This window comes from Oncorhynchus mykiss, chromosome 5 (assembly GCF_057628025.1).
Source record: "Oncorhynchus mykiss isolate SJ-2025 chromosome 5, ASM5762802v1, whole genome shotgun sequence".
In the NCBI taxonomy this organism is placed as follows: domain Eukaryota; kingdom Metazoa; phylum Chordata; class Actinopteri; order Salmoniformes; family Salmonidae; genus Oncorhynchus; species Oncorhynchus mykiss.
The window spans coordinates 68,763,989-68,784,485 of record NC_143026.1 but is presented as its reverse complement, the minus strand read 5'-3'; the positions used below and the strand labels follow the sequence as shown (position 1 = coordinate 68,784,485).

At 42.2% G+C, this 20,497-nt stretch overlaps 1 protein-coding gene across 2 annotated transcripts in view; it reads right to left on the bottom strand.

Moving 5' to 3' along the window:
• LOC110524404 (ephrin type-B receptor 1) overlaps positions 1-20,497 on the bottom strand; it is a 208,988-nt gene that overhangs the window by 26,819 nt on the left and 161,672 nt on the right. For both annotated transcript variants that reach the window (XM_021604004.3, XM_090235671.1), the window contains 3 exons: positions 13,211-13,399; positions 12,355-12,602; positions 1,929-2,144 (listed from right to left, as the gene is read on the bottom strand). In XM_021604004.3, the coding sequence (XP_021459679.2) occupies positions 1,929-2,144; positions 12,355-12,602; positions 13,211-13,399 (653 nt within the window). The remainder of the gene's footprint in view (positions 1-1,928; positions 2,145-12,354; positions 12,603-13,210; positions 13,400-20,497) is intronic.

The window sequence follows — 20,497 nt, the reverse complement described above, 5'->3', positions numbered from 1 at the left end:
CTCAATGTTACAGCTGTAGAACCTTTTGAGGATCTGAGGACCCATGCCAAATCTTTTTAATTTCCTGAGGGGGAATAGGCTTTGTCGTGCCCTCTTCACGACTGTCTTGGTGTGTTTGGACCATTCTAGTTTGTTGGTGATGTGGACACCAAGGAACGTGAAACTCTCAACCTGCTCCACTACAGCCCCGTCGATGAGAATGGGGGCGTGCTCGGTCCTCCTTTTCCTGTAGTCCACAATCATCTCCTTAGTCTTGGTTAAATTGAGGGATAGGTTGTTATTCTGGCACCACCCGGCCAGGTCTCTGGTGTTGGAGTCGTGCCTGGCCACGCAGTCGTGGGTGAACAGGGAGTACAGGAAGGGACTGAGCACACACCCCTGGGATACTCCAGTGTTGAGGATCAGCGTGGCAGATGTGTTGCTACCTACCCTCACCACCTGGGGGCAGCCCATCTGGAAGTCCAGGATCCAGTTGCAGAGGGAGGTGTTTAGTCCCAGGATTCTTAGCTTAGTGATGAGCTTTGAGGGTACTATGGTGTTGAACGCTGAGCTGGACTCAATGAATAGCATTCTCACGTAGGTGTTCCTTTTGTCCAGGTGGGAAAGGCCAGTGTGGAGTGCAATAGAGATTGCATGATCTGTGGATCTGTTTGGGTGGTATGCAAATTGGAGTGGGTCTAGGGTTTCTGGGATAATGGTGTTGATGTGAGCAATCATGGTTGGATGTATATCACGGTTGGAATAATAATAATAATAATATGTTTTGTTGTATTATTTGTTTTGTCTTTTCTGGTGGATTAAACTGTAATTGCAACCAATCACGGTCGGTTGTGATACAGTCAACTCAACTTAGAAATACAGATGTCCTAACCTCACGCTAGTAAGCCTGCAGCAAATAAGAGTGGAGCACAGAGAGTGGAGCGGGGAAGTGGGGCAGACCAGGAGTGGTTAAGACTGTCTTAATTAGCATGCAGCAAACAAAGCATGGCCATAGCCCCCAAGCTTCTCCAGCCCCCCTCAGCCATCCACCCAGAACCACAGGGTCAGCCATCTGGGCCAACCATGACAGGAACAATACACACTGCCTCTCCGACATACTCACCCACATCCACACAGTCAGGCACACTCTCACTTACTATATACCCTCAAACATCCAGACACCAATGGTTTCTTCAGGAGATGATGATTCTAACGGAGGAAATACGAAGTGGGAAATCTACAATATAGAGTATAACTTAAGAGCTTATCATCAAACCCATATGAAATCTAACTACTCTCTGAGGTATAACCTAGCATAAATCTTAGATGATACTTGCAGGGTTGCCTACTACAATGCTCCTGCAAGCACCAATCAATAATTTGCTATAATCTATGACTGTGTGAGAGAGTGTCTTTGCATAGGCAGACATGTACACTCATCTCAGACATGGGTTGATATTCCATTCACAATGCCAATGTCTAGTGTTCCACATTGTGTGATAACTGTCCATATTGCTAACGGGAAAGAGAAAAATGTACTGTTTCCTTTCAAAATGTTGATGTTCTGATTGGAGCTGTTGTGGAGGCTGCCCTATGGGAAACTCATTATAAAGTTATGCCTCCTGCACACAGCCAGACAGACACCCAGAATTGTGGAAAAGTTTTTTTCTATTGAATTTCAGTTTTAACCAAAGAATTGTGAGAAGAGTCAGAACTCATCAAGACTGCAATTCATCAACTTGTGCATTTTGCTTCAGTAGTGCAATATAGCATACTGTAGTTATAGCAAGTTATACTCATACATACTGTAGACTTTGTTATAAGATATGATTCTGGTGAAAGAAGAGTGACATTTGACATCATATAATCCTTATTCACCATAGACACAAATAAATAACCATGGTCAACTATTGAATCACCCAACTCTCTTGACAGACACGGGTACTCACCAGGGAGCTAGTATAGGTGGGGTCTGATGTGTCATCCTGCAGGTAACGGGACAGGCCGAAGTCGGACACCTTGCAGACCAGGTTGCTGTTGACCAGGATGTTGCGGGCAGCCAGGTCTCTGTGGACGTAGTTCATCTCTGCCAGGTACTTCATTCCTGCGGCGATGCCACGCATCATCCCCACTAGCTGGATCACTGTGAACTGCCCATCGTTTTGCTGCAGTGCAGGGGCCAGGGGGCATAGAGGAAATTATGTCACTTTAGAGGTAATAACATAGTAAAGATTCTTGGGAAAATAATACTCCCACTATGTATCTAGAATGTCCTTGTGTTGGAGATGCAAAGGTAAAGTTTCAAAAATTAGTGGAGCGGTTTCTTTGTGCTAATAAAGCTTATTAGGTATACCACCCCATTCACGAAAATGGTTCGCTCCTACAGACAGTGAGCCACATGGCCTGCTATATAAAGCAGGCAGACAGGCATTGAGGCATTCAGTTACTGGTCGATTGAACGTGAGAATGGGCAAATAGAGTGATCTAAGCGGCTTTGAGTGTGGTATGGGCTTTTCAAGCAGTACAGTGGGCTTTTCAGGCATGACAGTGGGCTTTTCAGGCATGACAGTGGGCTTTTCAGGCATGACAGTGGGCTTTTCAGGCATGACAGTGGGCTTTTCAGGCTTGACAGTGGGCTTTTCATGCACGACAGTATCTAAAGTTTATAGAGAATGGTGCATTTTTTTTTTTTAAGTCCAGTCAACGGCAGTCCTGTGGGCAAAAACAGCTCGTTTGTGAGAGGTCGTAGGAGACCGGAAAGAATCATTGAAGCTAACAGGCGGGCCACAAACAGAATGGCGTCTCGGAAGTCACAACTCGTTTGTCCTTTTCACGGATGGGGTATTGCAGCAGAAAACCACACAGGGTTCCACTCCTATCAGATAAAAAGAAAAAGAAGCGGCTCCAGTGGACACGCAATCACATACACTGGTTAATTGAGGAGTGGAAAAACATTGCCTGGTCTAGAGAATCCTGGTTCCTGTTGCATCATACTGACGGCAGAGTCAGGATTTGGCAAAAGCAGTCCATGGCCCGATCCTGCCTGGTGTCAACAGTAAAGGTCGGTGGTGGTGGTGTAATGCTGTGGGGAATGTTTTCCATTAACACGCTAGGTCCCGTGATACCAATTGAGCAACGTTTCCATGCCCCAAAGAATTCAGGCTGTTCTGGTGGCAAAGGGAGGTCGACCCGTTAGTAGACGGGTGTACCTAATAAACTGAAAAATAAGTGTATATACAAACAGTACTAGTCATAACTTTTGACACACCAACTCATTCCAGTGTTTTTCTATATTTTTACTATTTTCTACATTGTGGAGTGTACAGCTTAAAGTGGTCCTATGGACAGATACTCCAATCTCCCCTGTTGAGCTTTGCAGCTCCTCCTCTTTGTTGCCTCACTGATTAATGCCCTCCTTGCCTGGTCCGTAAGTTTTGGTGGGCTGCCCTCTCTTGGCAGGTTTATTGTGGTGGCATATTCTTTCCATTTTTTAATAATGGATTTAATGGTGCTCACTGGGATGTTCAAAGTTTTGGATATTTATTAATAACCCAACCCTGATCTGTACTTCTCCACAACATTGTCCCTGACCTGTTTGGATAGCTCTTTGGTGTTCATGGTGCTGCTTGCTTGGTGGTGCCCCTTGCTTAGTGGTGTTGCAAACTCTGGGTCCTTTCAGAACAGGTTTATATCTAATGAGATCATGTGACACTTAAATAAAGTCCACCTGTGTGCAAACTAATTATGTGACTTCTGAAGGTAATTGGTTGCACCAGATCTTATTTAGGGGCTTCATAGCAAAGGGGGTGAATACATATGCACGCACCACTTTTCAGTTTTATATTTAACACGTTTTTTTTTTCATTTCACCTCACCAATTTGGACTATTTTGTGTATGTCCATTACATGAAATAAAAATACATTTAAATGACAGGTTGTAATGCAACAAAATAGGAAAAATGCCAAGGGGGTGAATACTTTTGCAAGGTACTGTATACACACACACACACACACGCACGCACACACACACACACACACACACACACACACACACACACACACACAGACACAGACACAGACACAGAGTTGAAGTCGGTAGTCGGATATATTTCAACTCAGTTTTTCACAATTCCTGACATTTAATCCTAGTAAGAATTCCCTGTCTTCGGTCAGTTAGGATCACCACTATACTTAAGAATGTGAAATGTCAGAATAATAGTAGAAATAATAATTTATTTCAGTTTTTATTCCTTTCGTCACATGCCCAGGGGGTCAGAAGTTTACATACACTCAATTAGTATTTGGTAGCATTGCTTTGAAATTGTTTAACTTGGGTCAAATGTTTCGGGTAGCCTTCCACAAGCTTCCCACAATAAATTGGGTGAATTTTGGCCCATTCATCCTGACAAAGCTGGTGTAACTGAATCAAGTTGGTAGGCCTCCTTGCTTGCATATACTTTTTCAGTTCTGCCCACAAATTAGGATAGGGTTGAGGTCAGGGCTTTGTGATGGCCACTCCAATATCTTGACGTTTTTTTGTTGTCCTTAAGCCATTTTGCCACAACTTCGGAAGTGTGCTTGGGGTCATTGTCCACATAGGAAGACCCATTTGCAACCAAGCTTAAACTTCCTGACTGATGTCTTGAGATGTTGCTTCAATTTATCCACATAATGTTCCTTCCTCATGAAGCCATCTATTTTGTGAAGTGCACCAGTCCCTCCTGCAGCAAAGCACCCCCACAAAATGACGCTGCCACCCCCGTGATTCACAGTTAGGATGGTGTTCTTCAGCTTCCAAGCCTCCCCCTTTTTCCTCCAAACATAACGATGGTCATTATGGCTAAACAGTTATATTTTTGTTTCATCAGAGCAGAGGACATTTCTCCAAAAAGTAAGATCTTTGTCCCCATCTGCAGTTGCAAACCATAGTCTGGCTTTTTTATGGCAGTTTTGGAGCAGTGGCTTCTTCCTTGCTCATTAGCATTTCAGGTTATGTCGATATAGAACTCATTATACTGTGGATAAAGATACTTCCACAGGTACACCTCCAATTGACTCAAATGATGTAAATTAGCCTATCAGAAGCTTCTAAAGCCATGACATCATTTTCTGGAATTTTCCAGGCTGTTTAAAGGCACAGTCAACATAGCGTATGTAAACTTCTGACACACTGGAATTGTGATACAGTTACTGGCCCAAGTGAAATAATCTGCCTGTAAACAAATGTTGGAAAAATGACTTGTCATGCACAATGTAGATTTCCTAACCGACTTTACAAAAGTATAGTTTGTTAAAAACTATAGTTTGTGGAGTAGTTGAAAAACAAGTTTTAATGACTCCAACCTAAGTGTATGTAAACTTCCGACTTCAACTGTATATATACACATATACAGTTGAAGTCTGAAGTTTTTTTAATGTAAAAAAAATATATAAATAATATTTAGGTTTTCAATCAATTTTATTTGTGGAGTGCCTTTGTCACAACTATGCAACAGAAAACATGTTTTCGAATGTGGTAATAAAAAAAATACCCCAACCACCAATACGCACAGACAGCAAGACGTGTAATTACAGTGCCTTGCGAAAGTATTTGGCCCCCTTGAACTTTGCGACCTTTTGCCACATTTCAGGCTTCAAACATAAAGATATAAAACTGTATTTTTTTGTGAAGAATCAACAACAAGTGGGACACAATCATGAAGTGGAACGACATTTATTGGATATTTCTAACTTTTTTAACAAATCAAAAACTGAAAAATTGGGCGTGCAAAATTATTCAGCCCCCTTAAGTTAATACTTTGTAGCGCCACCTTTTGCTGCGATTACAGCTGTAAGTCGCTTGGGGTATATCTCTATCAGTTTTGCACATCGAGAGACTGACATTTTTTCACATTCCTCCTTGCAAAACAGCTCGAGCTCAGTGAGGTTGGATGGAGAGCATTTGTGAACAGCAGTTTTCAGTTCTTTCCACAGATTCTCGATTGGATTCAGGTCTGGACTTTGACTTGGCCATTCTAACACCTGGATATGTTTATTTTTGAACCATTCCATTGTAGATTTTGCTTTATGTTTTGGATCATTGTCTTGTTGGAAGACAAATCTCCGTCCCAGTCTCAGGTCTTTTGCAGACTCCATCAGGTTTTCTTCCAGAATGGTCCTGTATTTGGCTACATCCATCTTCCCATCAATTTTAACCATCTTCCCTGTCCCTGCTGAAGAAAAGCAGGCCCAAACCATGATGCTGCCACCACCATGTTTGACAGTGGGGATGGTGTGTTCAGTGTGATGAGCTGTGTTGCTTTTACGCCAAACATAACGTTTTGCATTGTTGCCAAAAAGTTCAATTTTGGTTTCATCTGACCAGAGCACCTTCTTCCACATGTTTGGTGTGTCTCCCAGGTGGCTTGTGGCAAACTTTAAACGACACTTTTTATGGATATCTTTAAGAAATGGCTTTCTTCTTGCCACTCTTCCATAAAGGCCAGATTTGTGCAATATACGACTGATTGTTGTCCTATGGACAGAGTCTCCCACCTCAGCTGTAGATCTCTGCAGTTCATCCAGAGTGATCATGGGCCTCTTGGCTGCATCTCTGATCAGTCTTCTCCTTGTATGAGCTGAAAGTTTAGAGGGACGGCCAGGTCTTGGTAGATTTGCAGTGGTCTGATACTCCTTCCATTTCAATATTATCGCTTGCACAGTGCTCCTTGGGATGTTTAAAGCTTGGGAAATCTTTTTGTATCCAAATCCAGCTTTAAACTTCTTCACAACAGTATCTCGGACCTGCCTGGTGTGTTCCTTGTTCTTCATGATGCTCTCTGCGCTTTTAACGGACCTCTGAGACTATCACAGTGCAGGTGCATTTATACGGAGACTTGATTACACACAGGTGGATTGTATTTATCATCATTAGTCATTTAGGTCAACATTGGATCATTCAGAGATCCTCACTGAACTTCTGGAGAGAGTTTGCTGCACTGAAAGTAAAGGGGCTGAATAATTTTGCACGCCCAATTTTTCAGTTTTTGATTTGTTAAAAAAGTTTGAAATATCCAATAAATGTTGTTCCACTTCATGATTGTGTCCCACTTGTTGTTGATTCTTCACAAAAAAATACAGTTTTATATCTTTATGTTTGAAGCCTGAAATGTGGCAAAAGGTCGCAAAGTTCAAGGGGGCCGAATACTTTCGCAAGGCACTGTATAAGTGCCAAGTGTGACAACAGTAAAATAAATATATATATTGTCAGCTCGTGCTTAAAAGGTGTGCATCTTAACACAATGGCATCAGCATGTCCATGTCACATAAACAACAAAAGCATTGCTGATGTATTTTTTAGCTTGAGATGTTGGGTCCCCTCTCTCAGTGGTGACATTTTGTGCTGATAATCATCCCGTAGCATTGTAATGTTTATGTTCTATCCAAATGGTGCCATCCCTTCCTCTCTCCTGTTTCACCATTTCATTTGATGGTGGCATGGGCAACTGCTCAACGCGCAGACCGTTCTGGCTTTTTTTGTGCTTTGCCCTGTAGGTTCTGGCTGAAGCTCAGAATCAGAAGAACAATCATCAGAGATTATTCATTTCTTCCCCACTATCTGAGTCGTTTTCATTCAGATTTTGTAGCAATGCTGATGCAGAATGTGCATTCATTTGTCTTGGTCTTCGTGCCATTGTAAATGACGCCAGAGGCGAGAGTAGAGTAGGCCAGAGTAGACTGATAAGACTGCTTGGATTCAGGGACAGAAGGACAGTTTTTTACCTTGTCAGCTCAGGGATTCGATCTAGCAACCATTCGGTTACTGGCCCAACGCTCTAACCACTAGGCTACCTGCCGCCCTAAGTATATAGGGTACATACCATTTAGAGATCATAATTAGATAAATACAATAGAATGGCCCACCTTGTTCTTCATTCACAATTGGGGATTACATAATACTGTATTTCACCTGTTGTTAGACGTGTGAAATTAGTTTAGATATAGTTTAGGTTCAGTTTCGAGGCAATTATCGGAGTGCTTGTCAATTGGGCACGGCACCTTAGGGGTGATTACCAACTGGGCACAATACCAAGAGAAGGAGGGGATCAGGCCCTACAGTCGGAGGAGGGGGAACCACAGAAAACAATTCAAAAATTACATATCTCCAGTTCTGTTTGTGATATTAAGATTCTAACAATGACAGAATGTTATATAGACTTATGACTTTAAACATTCCAGAGTAATAAAATGTAATTCATGAGCAGTCCAAATGACTGCTTTAGCGGTTCTAGTGGTACTGTGGCATGAGCACAACCAGTCATGATGTTTTCATCACTTCAAAAAGTAGGTTACATTCATCCAAAATACCTCGAGCATCTGAACAAGTGGCTGAAAATATCTTACCGGAGAAAGCAAAGCAAAACAGCACCCCTGTCTTACTATATGTAGCCAATGAATCTGATGCGGTCTGGCCAAAAAGAGTATGACATACCATACTATTTTTGGCCAGACAGCATCAGATACATAGGCTATACATACCGTGACAGAGGGGCGCTGTTTAACTCGTGCAAATGCTTTATCTGAGATTGATGCGTCTTTCTGTCGACGCCTGTCTCGGGCAAATAAATTATAAATATTTAAATATTTATTTGCATGGGCAAGGAGCTATGGTAGGGCGGACCAGGCACCCTAAGGCCAGCCCATAACACCGGCCAGGCGTAAAACTATTGCTGTCCCTGTAAAACTACACATTCCACTGCACCTATCCGGTGTATGTGACAATAAATAAAACATATATGTTAAGCCCCAGTGGCTCCATGTCTTTAATATTTCTCACTCTGCCTCCTTATTCTCATCTTGGCTGTTTATTAGTGGCCCCTACCAAGGTGGATAACCCCCTCCCATGAGTCACTGCAAGTCTGACCCTCCGGTGTGGCCTCAGTGGGCACCTCCAACACTCAGAGCGGGGTGCTCATTCAACTGTGGCTCCCTTCGCCAGCAACATGGGCATGCCAGAAGAAAAACAACCCAGAAATCGATGGCTGCGGGAGTCAAGTGCGGTGGCTCGGAAGAGGGGCCTGGTGAGGGAGCGGACATCAAAGGGGTGTTCAAAGCCCCGCTTCAAACGAGCCCAGGATCAAAGAGAGGAGGAAACAGGTTGAGGGGATTAGAAAACTAGGCCACGTATTGATTGGGTTCCATGTTCTCTGTTTCCAAGGAGTTAGAAGAAGCACTAAACTGTGCCAGGCTGGCACTTTGAATCAGGGCACTGTGAATATATTAGCTACATTGCCTCAGAGCTCTGGGTGGAACAATTGCATTTACGTTAATCTCATGAATTACATTAGGATAAATCAAATGTTATTGATAAATAGAAATCATGCTTACACACACAAGCTTTAGATTCTTTTTCCAATTCATGCCAAGGTTGTTTATCAGATCTCAATTCCCTGCTATATTGAAAAACCTTTATCCTCCAGATAGCTTTAAATCTCTATTGTCATAATCCTTGTCCCAACTATTCTCAACAATCATACTTCACTGTTTGTGTAAGACTGTCAAATTAACTATAAAAGCTTCAGCTGATCGATCAATATGATTCATATAAAGTGCCTTTTTTTTAAATACTTATAAGTGATATGCTTATAAGTACAGTGGGGAGAACAAGTATTTGTTACACTGATGATTTTGCAGGTTTTCCTACTTACAAAGCATGTAGAGGTCAGTCATTTTTATCATAGGTACACTTCAACTGTGAGAGACAGAATCTAAAATCCAGAAAATCACATTGTATGATTTTTAAGTAATTAATTTGCATTTTATTGCATGACATAAGTATTTGATCACCTACCAACCAGTAAGAATTCCGGCTCTCACAGACCTGTTAGTTTTTCTTCAAGAAGCCCTCCTGTTCTCCACTCATTACCTGTATTAACTGCACCTGTCCACACACTCAATCAAACAGGCTCCAACCTCTCCACAATGGCCAAGACCAGAGAGCTGTGTAAGGACATCAGGGATAAATTGTAGACCTGCAAGGGGCTGGGATGGGCTACAGGACAATTGGCAAGCAGCTTGGTGAGACGGCAACAGCTGTTGGCGCAATTATTAGAAAATGGAAGAAGTTCAAGATGATGGTCAATCACCCTCGGTCTGGGGCTCCATGCAAGATCTCACCTCGTGGGGCATCAATGATCACGAGGAAGGTGAGGGATCAGCCCAGAACTACACGGCAGGACCTGGTCAATGACCTGAAGAGAGATGGGACCACAGTCTCAAAGAAAACCATTAGTAACACACTACGCCATCATGGATTAAAATCCTGCAGCGCACGCATGGTCCCACTGCTCAAGCCAGCGCATGTCCAGGCCCGTCTGAAGTTTGCCAATGACCATCTGGATGATCCAGAGGAGGAATGGTAGAAGGTCATGTGGTCTGATGAGACAAAAATAGAGCTTTTTGGTCTAAACTCCACTTGCCATGTTTGGAGGAAGAAGAAGGATGACTACAACCCCAAGAACACCATCCCAACCGTGAAACATGGAGGTGGAAACATCATTCTTTGGGGATGCTTTTCTGCAAAGGGGACAGGACGACTGCACCGTATTGAGGGGAGGATGGATGGGGCCATGTGTCGCGAGATCTTGGCCAACAACCTCCATCCCTCAGTAAGAGCATTGAAGATGGGTCGTGGCTGGGTCTTCCAGCATGACAACGACCCGAAACACACAGCCAGGGCAACAAAGGAGTGGCTCCGTAAGAAGCATCTCAAGGTCCAGGAGTGGCCTAGCCAGTCTCCAGACCTGAACCCAATAGAAAATCTTTGGAGGGAGCTAAAAGTCCGTATTGCCCAGCGACAGCCCTGAAACCTGAAGGATCTGGAGAAGGTCTGTATGGAGGAGTGGGCCAAAATCCCTGCTGCAGTGTGTGAAAACCTGGTCAAGAACTACAGGAAGCGTATGATCTCTGTAATTGCAAACAAAGGTTTCTGTCCCAAATATTAAGTTCTGCTTTTCTGATGTATCAAATACTTATGTCATGCAATAAAATGCTAATTAATTACTTTTTTTAGATTCCGTCTCTCACAGTTGAAGTATGATAAAAATTACAGACCTCTGCAAGCTTTGTAAGTAGGAAAACCTGCAAAATCGGCAGTGTATCAAATACTTGTTCTCCCCACTGTTTGTCAGCTGTGAATCTTTCTTACAAATATAAGTATATTTGGGGAAAATCTAACACATCACTGAGTACCACTCACTCAAACTATCAAGAATTGTGGTGGCTGCATGTTAGGGGTATGTTTGTCATCAGCAAGAACTAGGGAGTTTTTAGGATAAAAAGAAACGGAATAGAGCTAAGCACAGGCAAAATCCTAGAGTAAAACCTGGTTCAGTCTGACAGACACTCTGAGACAAATTCACCTTTCAGCAAGACAATAACCTAAAACACAAGGCCTGATATACACAAGGTATTTACCAAGACACAATGGAATGTTCCTGAGTGGATTAGTTACAGTTTTGACTTAAAATCTGCTTGAAAATCAATGGCAAGACATGAAAATGGCTCTCTAGCAATGACCAACAACCAACTTGATAGAGCTTGACACATTTTTTAAGAATAATGGGCATATATTGTACAGAGATTTACCCAGAAAGACTTACAGCTGTAATTGCTGCCAAACGTGATTATAACATTTATTGACTCAGGGGGTTGAATACTTATCTAATCAAGATATATTAGTGTTTTATTTTCCATCAATTGAAACAATTTATAATAATTTTCTTCCACTTTGACATTACTGTCACGCCCTGACCATAGAGAGCTTTTTATGTCTCTATTTTGGTTTGGTCAGGGTTTGATTTGGGTGGGCATTCTATGTCCTTATTCTATGTTTTGTATTGTTTTGTTTTGGCCGGGTATGGTTCTCAATCAGGGACAGCTGTCTATCGTTGTCTCTGATTGGGAACCATACTTAGGTTGCTTTTTCCCACATGGGTTTTGTGGGTAGTTATTTTCTGTTTCGTGTTTGCACCTTACGGGACTGTTTCCGTTTCATTTATTCTCTGGTTATTTTGTATTAGTGTTCAGTTCAATAAACAAACATGAACACTTACCACGCTGCGCTTTGGTCCAACTACTCTTCCTCATCCGACGACGAAAGCCGTTACAATTACAGATAATTTTGTGTGTATTGTTGACAAAAAAATAACAATTAAATCCATTTTAATCCCACTTTGTAACACAACAAAATGTGGAAAAAGTCAATGGCTGTGAATACTTTCTGAAGGCACTGTATGAAACCACACAGTGGCCCTATTAAGTGAAAGCTGTGCCCGGGGTGGTGTTCTGAACAGAGGAGGTTAAAACATAATAACAAAGCAGTGTTCCCTTTCTCACCCTCAGGAAGGAGTCCAGGGCCCCGTTCTCCATAAACTCTGTGATGATCATGACTGGCCGGCTCTTAGTGACCACGCCCTCCAGTCGGATGATGTTGGGGTGGTCAAACTGGCCCATGATGCTGGCCTCAGACAGGAAGTCCCGCCTCTGCTTCTCCACGTAGCCCGCCTTCAGGGTCTTAATGGCCACGTACAGCTCCCTCTTCCCAGCCGGCTTCAGACGACCCTTATACACCTCCCCAAACTCGCCTGGAGGGAAAGACATGGGATTACTGATTGATTACCTTATTATTATCTTATTACCTTATTACCTTATACCTTATTACGAAGCCAGCTACATGTATGCAAGCTGATGCCATATATTTTAACTTCCTATTCTAATACATATAGCACATGTACAATCAAAAGTCCCCATAAAGATAGAACACTGTATGTGTGACAGACGCAGAGATAATAGAGCCCAGCTTCAGGGTCATAAGACAAGTGCTGTGCTGACAAGTCCGCAGATGTCAAACATCAGCCAGTGAGAGGACCGTTCTTTTGCTGAATGCATGAATATGTCAAGTCAAGTAAAAAATAAATGTCCCCAACAGATAAAATCAGCATGAATTATAGATGAATGGAGGTGGTCCGGTTACTGAGATAGCGGCTAAATTTGCTCTCTGTCAAGAGAGGAGCTCTGTGAAGTGGATATGGTTCTCTATCTAAAAGCAAAACAAATTAGATGGAAAAAGTTTTTTTTTAAAAAATGAATAGATGTGCTAACACCTGGATACTGTACAGGTAAAGAGAAAGTGGAGGAGAAAATTATATAGATTCATGGATGCCGCAGAGGTACTCCATTTCCACCATGTCACCTGCACCAATGACCTCCTCGATCTTCACACAAGACACGTCGATCTCCTTGGCAAACTCTCGGACGGCCTCGTTGGGGTCCTCGTAGGTGAAGGGATCGATGTAGATCTTAATCCCTGGTGAGCCAGAGAAGTGGGTGGGGCATCCCATGGGGGAAGGGCAGTTGGACATGTCCGGTCTCAGAGAGAGTTCTGGAACAAAGGCGGAGGAGGATGAGAGGTTAGGATGAGCACGGGGAAGCTCAAACAAATATATCATCAGTGTTTGTCCGTGTGTGACTATATGTATGTACAGTATGTGTGTGCGTGTCATCTCCATGTTTTTCTTTCCAGACTCTCTCTCTTGCTCTCACACGCACAGAGATGTAAACTATTTCCCGTAATTGCTGTGGAAGGCAATTTCCTTGGCTCCTCTCTCCCACCTTCAGGAACTGAGCATAAACTGATAAAAATGACACAATATCACATTACCCTCTGTACAGATGATACGGGTGAGTCACTGACAATAGTAGCTTGGAATCTGAGTGCTCCTGTCATCCGGAGCAATGACCAAATGAGAAATACAGAACACAGAGACCTTACAAAAATATGTGTGTGATTTGGCAAGTGTGTATGTGTGTGAGTGGACATAAATGTGTTTTTTTAGACTGAAGAGTCGATCCTGACTGTTGTCCTGGAACCGATAAAATCAAACGTTATTGGTTGGGTACACATATTTTGCAGATGTTATGCAGGTGCAGTGAAATGCTTATGTTTCTAGCTCCAACAGTGCAGTAATACCTAAAAATACAAAACAATACACACAACCTCCCCCGTTGCCCTCAGAACAACCTCAATTCGTTGGGGCATGGACTCTACAAGGTGTTGAAAGCATTCCACAGTAATTATATAGGATGAGCCTTGACTAGAATACAGTATATACAGTGCATTCGGAAAGTATTCAGACCCTTTGACTATTTCCAACATTTTGTTACAGCCTTATTCTAAAATGGATTTTTTTTTAAAGATCCTCATCAATCTACACACAATACCCCATAATGATGAAACAAAAACAGGTTTTAAGAAATGTTTGCAAATGTATTAAAAATAAAAACTTAAATATCACATTTACATAAGTAGTCAGACCCTTTACTCAGTACTTTGTTGAAGCACCTTTGGCAGCGATTACAGACTCATGTCAAGTAAAATAAAATGTTATTGGTCACATACGCATGTATAGCAGATGTTACTGCGGGTGTAGCAAAATGCTTGTGTTTCTAGCACCAACAGTGCAGTAATATTTAACAAAGGAATGGAATTTAGAATATATGTGGACGAGCAATGTCAGAGCAGCATAGACCAAGATACAGTTGAATAGCATAGAATACAGTATATAAGAGATGAGTAAAGCAAGATATGAAAACATCATTAAAGTGACTAGTGTTCCATTTATATAAGTGGCCAGTAATTTCAAGTCTATGTATATAGACAGATAGTGATAGTGATTACTATTTAACTGTCTGGTGGCCTTGAGATAGAAGCTGTTTTCAGTCGTTTAGTCCCAGCTTTGATGCACCTGTACTGACCTCGCCTTCTGGATGATAACGGGGTGAACAGGCAGTGGCTCGGGTGGTTGTATTCCTTGATGATATTTTTGGCCTTCCTGTGACATCGGGTGCGTAGGTGTCCTGGGGGGAAGGTAGTTTGCCCCCGGTGATGTGTTGGGCAGACCGCACCACCCTCTGGAGAGCCCTGTGGTTGCGGGGGGTGCAGTTGCCGTACCAGGCTGTGATACAGCCGGACAGGATGCTCTCAATTGTGTCTTCTTGGGTATCACGCTACAAGCTTGGAAGACCTGTATTTGGGGAGTTTCTCCCAATCTTTTCTGCAGATCCTCTCAAGCTCTGTCAGGTTGGATGGGGAGTATCGATGCACAGCTATTTTCAGGTCTCTCCAGAGATGTTCAATCGGGTTCAAGTCTGGGCTCTGTTTGAGCCACTTAAGGACATTCAGACACTTGTCCCGAAGCCACTCCTGGGTTGCCTTGGCTGTGTGCTTAGGGTCATTGTCGTGTTGGAAGGTGAACCTTCGCCCCAGTGTGAGGTCCTGAGCGCTCTGGAGCAGGTTTTCATCAAGGATCTCTCTGTACTTTGTTCCGTTCATCTTTCCCTCAATCCTGACTAGTCTCCCAGTCCCTGCCGCTGAAAAACATATCCACAACATGATGCTGCCACCACCATGTTTCACCGTAGGGATAGCGCCAGGTTTCCTCCAGATGTGATGTTTGACAGAGGGTTCAATCTTGGTTTCATAAGACCAGAGAATCTTGTTTCTGATGGTCTGAGAATCCTTTAGGTTACTTTTGGAAAACTCCAAACGGGCTGTTATGTGCCTTTTAGGAGGAGTGGCTTACGTCTGGCCACTCTACAATAAAGGCCTGATTTGTGGAGTGCTACAGAGATGATTGTCCTTCTGGAAGGTTCTCTCAACTCCACAGAGGAACTCTGGAGCTCTGTCAGAGTGACCATTGGGTTCTTGGTCACCTCCCTGACCAAGGCCCTTCTCCCCCGAATGCTCAGTCTGGCTGGGCGGCCAGCTCTAGCAAGAGTCTTGGTGGTTCCAAACTTCTTTCATTTAAGAATGATGGAGGCCACTGTGTTCTTGGGGACCTTCAATGCTGCAGAAATGTTTTGGTACCCTTCCCCAGATCTGTGACTCCACAAAAAAATCCTGTCTCGAAGCTCTATGGACATTTCCTTCAACCTCATGGCTTGATTTTCACTCTGACATGCACTGTTAATTGAGGGACCTCATATAGACAGGTGTGTGTCTTTCCAAATCATGTCCAATCAATTTAATTTAGCACAGATGGACTCCAATCAAGGATGATGAATCGAAACAGGATGCACCTGAGCTCAATTCCGAGTCTCATAGCAAAGGGTCTGAATACTTATATAGGTATTTCTGTTTTTTTATTTGTAATACATTTGCAAAAAAATAAAAAAACCTGTTTTTGCTTTGTCATTATGGTGTATTATGTGTAGATTGATGAGGATTTTTTTTTATTTAATTAATTTTAAAATAAGGCTGTAACGTATCGAAATGTGGAAAAAGTGAAGGGGTCTGAACACTTTCCGAATACACTGTATATATGAAGCATGTAAAACAGTATGTAAACATAATTAGTGACCAGTGTTCAATGATTATGTACATAGGCCAGCAGTCTCTAAGGCGCAGGGTAGAATGCCAGACGGTAGCCGGCTAGTGACAGTGACTAAGTTCAGGACAGGGTACTGGGCGGAGGCCGGCCAGCGGTGACTATTTAACAGTCTGATGGCCTGGAGATGAAAGTAGTTTTTTCAGTCTCTCTGCCCAGCTTTGATGGACCTGTATTGTCTCCGCCTTCTAGATGAACAGGCCGTGGCTCAGACTGCTGAGGTCCTTGAAGATCTTCTTCGGACTTCCTGTGAAACTGGATGCTGTAGATGTCCTTGAGGGCAGGCAGTGTGCCCCTGGTGATGCGTTGGTCTGAATCCGCTAAAACCCTCATACATGCATTAACATTTTATGGCTGCAGGGGCAGTATTGAGTAGCTTGGATGAAAAGTTGCCCATTGTAAACGGCCAGCTCCTCAGTCTCAGTTGCTAATAGATGCATATTATTATTAGTATTGGATAGAAAACACTCTAAAGTTTCCAAAAACTGTCAAAATATTGTCTGTGAGTATAACAGAACTGATTTAGAGGCGAAACCCTGAGGAAAATCAAAATAGGAAGTGGCTTCTATTTTGAAAACTCCATGTTCCATAGCTTCCCTTTGCTGGATTTAAAGGGATATGAACGAGATTCCTTTTCCTATCGCTTCCTTAAGGTGTCAACAGTCTTCAGACATGGTTTCAGGCTTTTATTTTGACAAATGAGCCAGAACAATAACATCGTATCAAGTGGTCACATGAGTTTTGCTCGCGCAACAGAGTTTGGATAGGTATTGCTTTTCCCTCTCCTACTGTGAAAGACATTTGCAGTTGATATATTATCAATTATATATTTTAAAAACAACCTGAGGATTGATTATAAAAAACGTTTGACATGTTTCTTGTGGACATTATGGAAACTATTTGGAATTTTCGTCTGCGTTGTTGTGACCGCTCTTTCCTGTGGATTTCTGAACATAACGCGCCAAAAAAATGGAGGTATTTTGGATCTTTATGGATCAAAAGGAACATTTGTTGTGTAACTGGGAGTCTCGTGAGTGAAAACATGTGAAGATCATCGAAGGTAAACGATTAATTTGATTGCTTTTCTGATTTTCGTGACCAAGCTACCTGATGGTAAGTGTACTTAATGTTTTGTCGTGCGATCGATAAACGTACACAAATGCTTGGATTGCTTTCGCTGTAAAGCATCATTTCAAAATCTGACACAACAGGTGGATTAACAAAAGGCTAAGCTGTGTTTTCCTATATTGCACTTGTGATTTCATGAATATAACTATTTTTAGTAATATTTATTGAATGTTTAGGAGCTATGCTATTCAGCGGTTGTTGATGACACTGCAGCCATAACAAGTTAATCTCCTTCCATCTTGACTACTGCAACTCACTTCTCTCCTGCATCAACTCAAGCTCCCACCATAATCTCCAAATGGATGGTTACAATTCTGCAATTCGACTCCTCATCCACACTAAGACCTGGCAGCACATCACCCCTGTCCTCCGTGAACTCCACTGTCTCCCAACGCATTGATTACAAGATCCTCCTTCTAAACTACAAAGCCTTCACCACCTTGCCCCCCACTTACCTCTCAGACCTCTTTCTCCCCTACCAACCAATACGCACACTCCATTCCACCTTATTATCCCCAGGTCGAAGCTCCAGAGCTTCAGCGACAGGGCCTTCTCCACGGTTGCTCCTAGGCTCTGAATCTCCCTCCAGCCATCCATGACTCAGAGGCCATCACTGCCTTTCAGTCCCTCCTAAAGCCCAACCTCTTTGACAAGGCCTGACAATTGTGCCGCCTGGTTTGCTAAATATAAGGAATTTGATGTATAGTATTTACTTTAACTTTTAACTTTTACTCAAGTATGAAAATGTAGTACTTTTTCCACCACTGTATTTAAGTACATTTAAAATCTGATAATCTGACTTTTACTGAAGTAGTATTTTACTGGACTACTTTCACTTTTACTTGAGTCATTTTGTATTACAGTATCTTTACTTTTACATAGAGTATTTCTTTGCATTTCTACAATTATAAAGCCACTATGGTTCCTTGAAAAGTGGTACATGCAGTAAGTCCCATGAAGGCGGCTCTATGCTTTCCCCGAAGTAGGCAAAGAAGGTGTTTAGCTTGTCAGGGAGTGAGGCATCGGTGTGGCACCGATTTATAATCGCTGATTGTCTGGAGTCCCTGCCACATACAGTGGGGCAAAAAAGTATTTAGTCAGCCACCAATTGTGCAAGTTCTCCCACTTAAAAAGATGAGAGAGGCCTGTAATTTACATCATAGGTACACTTTAACTATGACAGACAAAAAAACAAAAGTTTATCGCAATACTTATAGACCCTTTGTTGTTAATGACAGAGGTCAAACGTTTTCTGTAAGTCTTCACAAGGTTTTCACACACTGTTGCTTGTATTTTGGCCCATTCCTCCAAGCAGATCTCCTCTAAAGCAGTGACGTTTTGGGGCTGTTGCTGGGCAGCACGGACTTTGGCCTTTGTCATTAACAACAAAGGGTATATAAGTATTGCGATAAACTTTTGTTATTGACCAAATACTTATTTTCCACCATATTTTGCAAATAAATTCATTAAAAATCCTACAATGTGATTTTCTGGATTTTTTTCCCATTTTGTCTGTCATAGTTGAAGTGTACCTATGATGAAAATTACAGGCCTTACTCATCTTTTTAAGTGGGAGAACTTGCACAATTGGTGGCTGACTAAATACTTTTTTGCCCCACTGTACATCTCATATCTCAGCCGTTGAATTGCGACTCCACTTCGTTCCTGTACTGTTGTTTTGCCTCTTTGATTGCCTTATGGAGGGCATAGCTGGTCTGTTCATACACGTCCATGTTTCCAGTCACCTTGCCATGGTTAAATGCGGTTGTTCATGCTTTCAGTTTTGCGCAAATGCAACCATTTATCCAGGGTTTTTGGTTTGTATAAGTTCTAATCATCAGAGTGGGAAAACATCCTTTATGCACTTCCTGATGAACTCAGTCACTGAGTCAGTGTATACGTCAATACCATTCTCAGAGGCAGCCCGGAACAATTCCCAGTACTCGCAATCAAAATAATCTTGAAGATTCTCATTGGTCAGACCAACATTGAACAGTCCTTACCACAGGTACTTCCTATTTAAGTTTCTGGCTATAGGAGGGGAGGAGCAAAATGGAGGCGTGATCTGATTTGCCAAAGGAAAATCAAGCCTAACAGTGCATCAAAATCACAAATAGATTTAGCTTGAATGTTGGTGCTTACACACTGGTGCCTCCATTTGAACTGTGATGATACGTTTTTCTGTAATCAAAACTGTCCTCAGACATCCCCTTGCTATTTTGCTGACCAAATTATTAGATTGGTTTATTTTACCTCCAAGCAAGTTGGACAAAGTCCCTGGTAACCAAGCAGAAGACGAGCAGACCAAACAATGTTTTTGATCCCAGGGACATATAAGATGATCAGAGTGACTCACAAAGTCCTAGCAAACATTGCAACGTAAGAGAGGGAAAAGCATCATAACACACACTAAGATGAAAAATTCCAGGAAATATCACCTCCTGCAGTAGACATCCTATTTTAAGATTCAGAGAAAAATAAATTAGATCCCACACACTGCACTTGCACAGTATCAGTATTTTGTGCCAACATTTTGGCCTCACAGCCTTCGTCATAGCTTCTATGTTTCTTCAAACTGTTATTTAACATTTCCTATGCACCTGCAAAGCAATCCCTAAATGTGTGTGTGCATTTCACTTTTATGATTGAGAAAAAAAATGAAGTAAACTTAATTATGAAAACCCAGCCAAAGTTTCCAGTTTAAGATCAAGGTTAACTATAGATTTTTCTGATATCTGCCTCTTTCTACATATATTCTACACTACAAAAATGGAAGAATAATGGAACTATTGAAAGTAAAGGACAATCAGACGTGTTGACTTGAGAATATCTATTCTGTGGCTCTTGTGGGGATCAAGGCTTGGTTCTCAATGGAACAGGATCGGCTCATTCTGACATAGTCCTAATTGCTTTGAACCAATAGGATACTCAGATTTAATAGACAATTAAGTGAATCCAAACACACT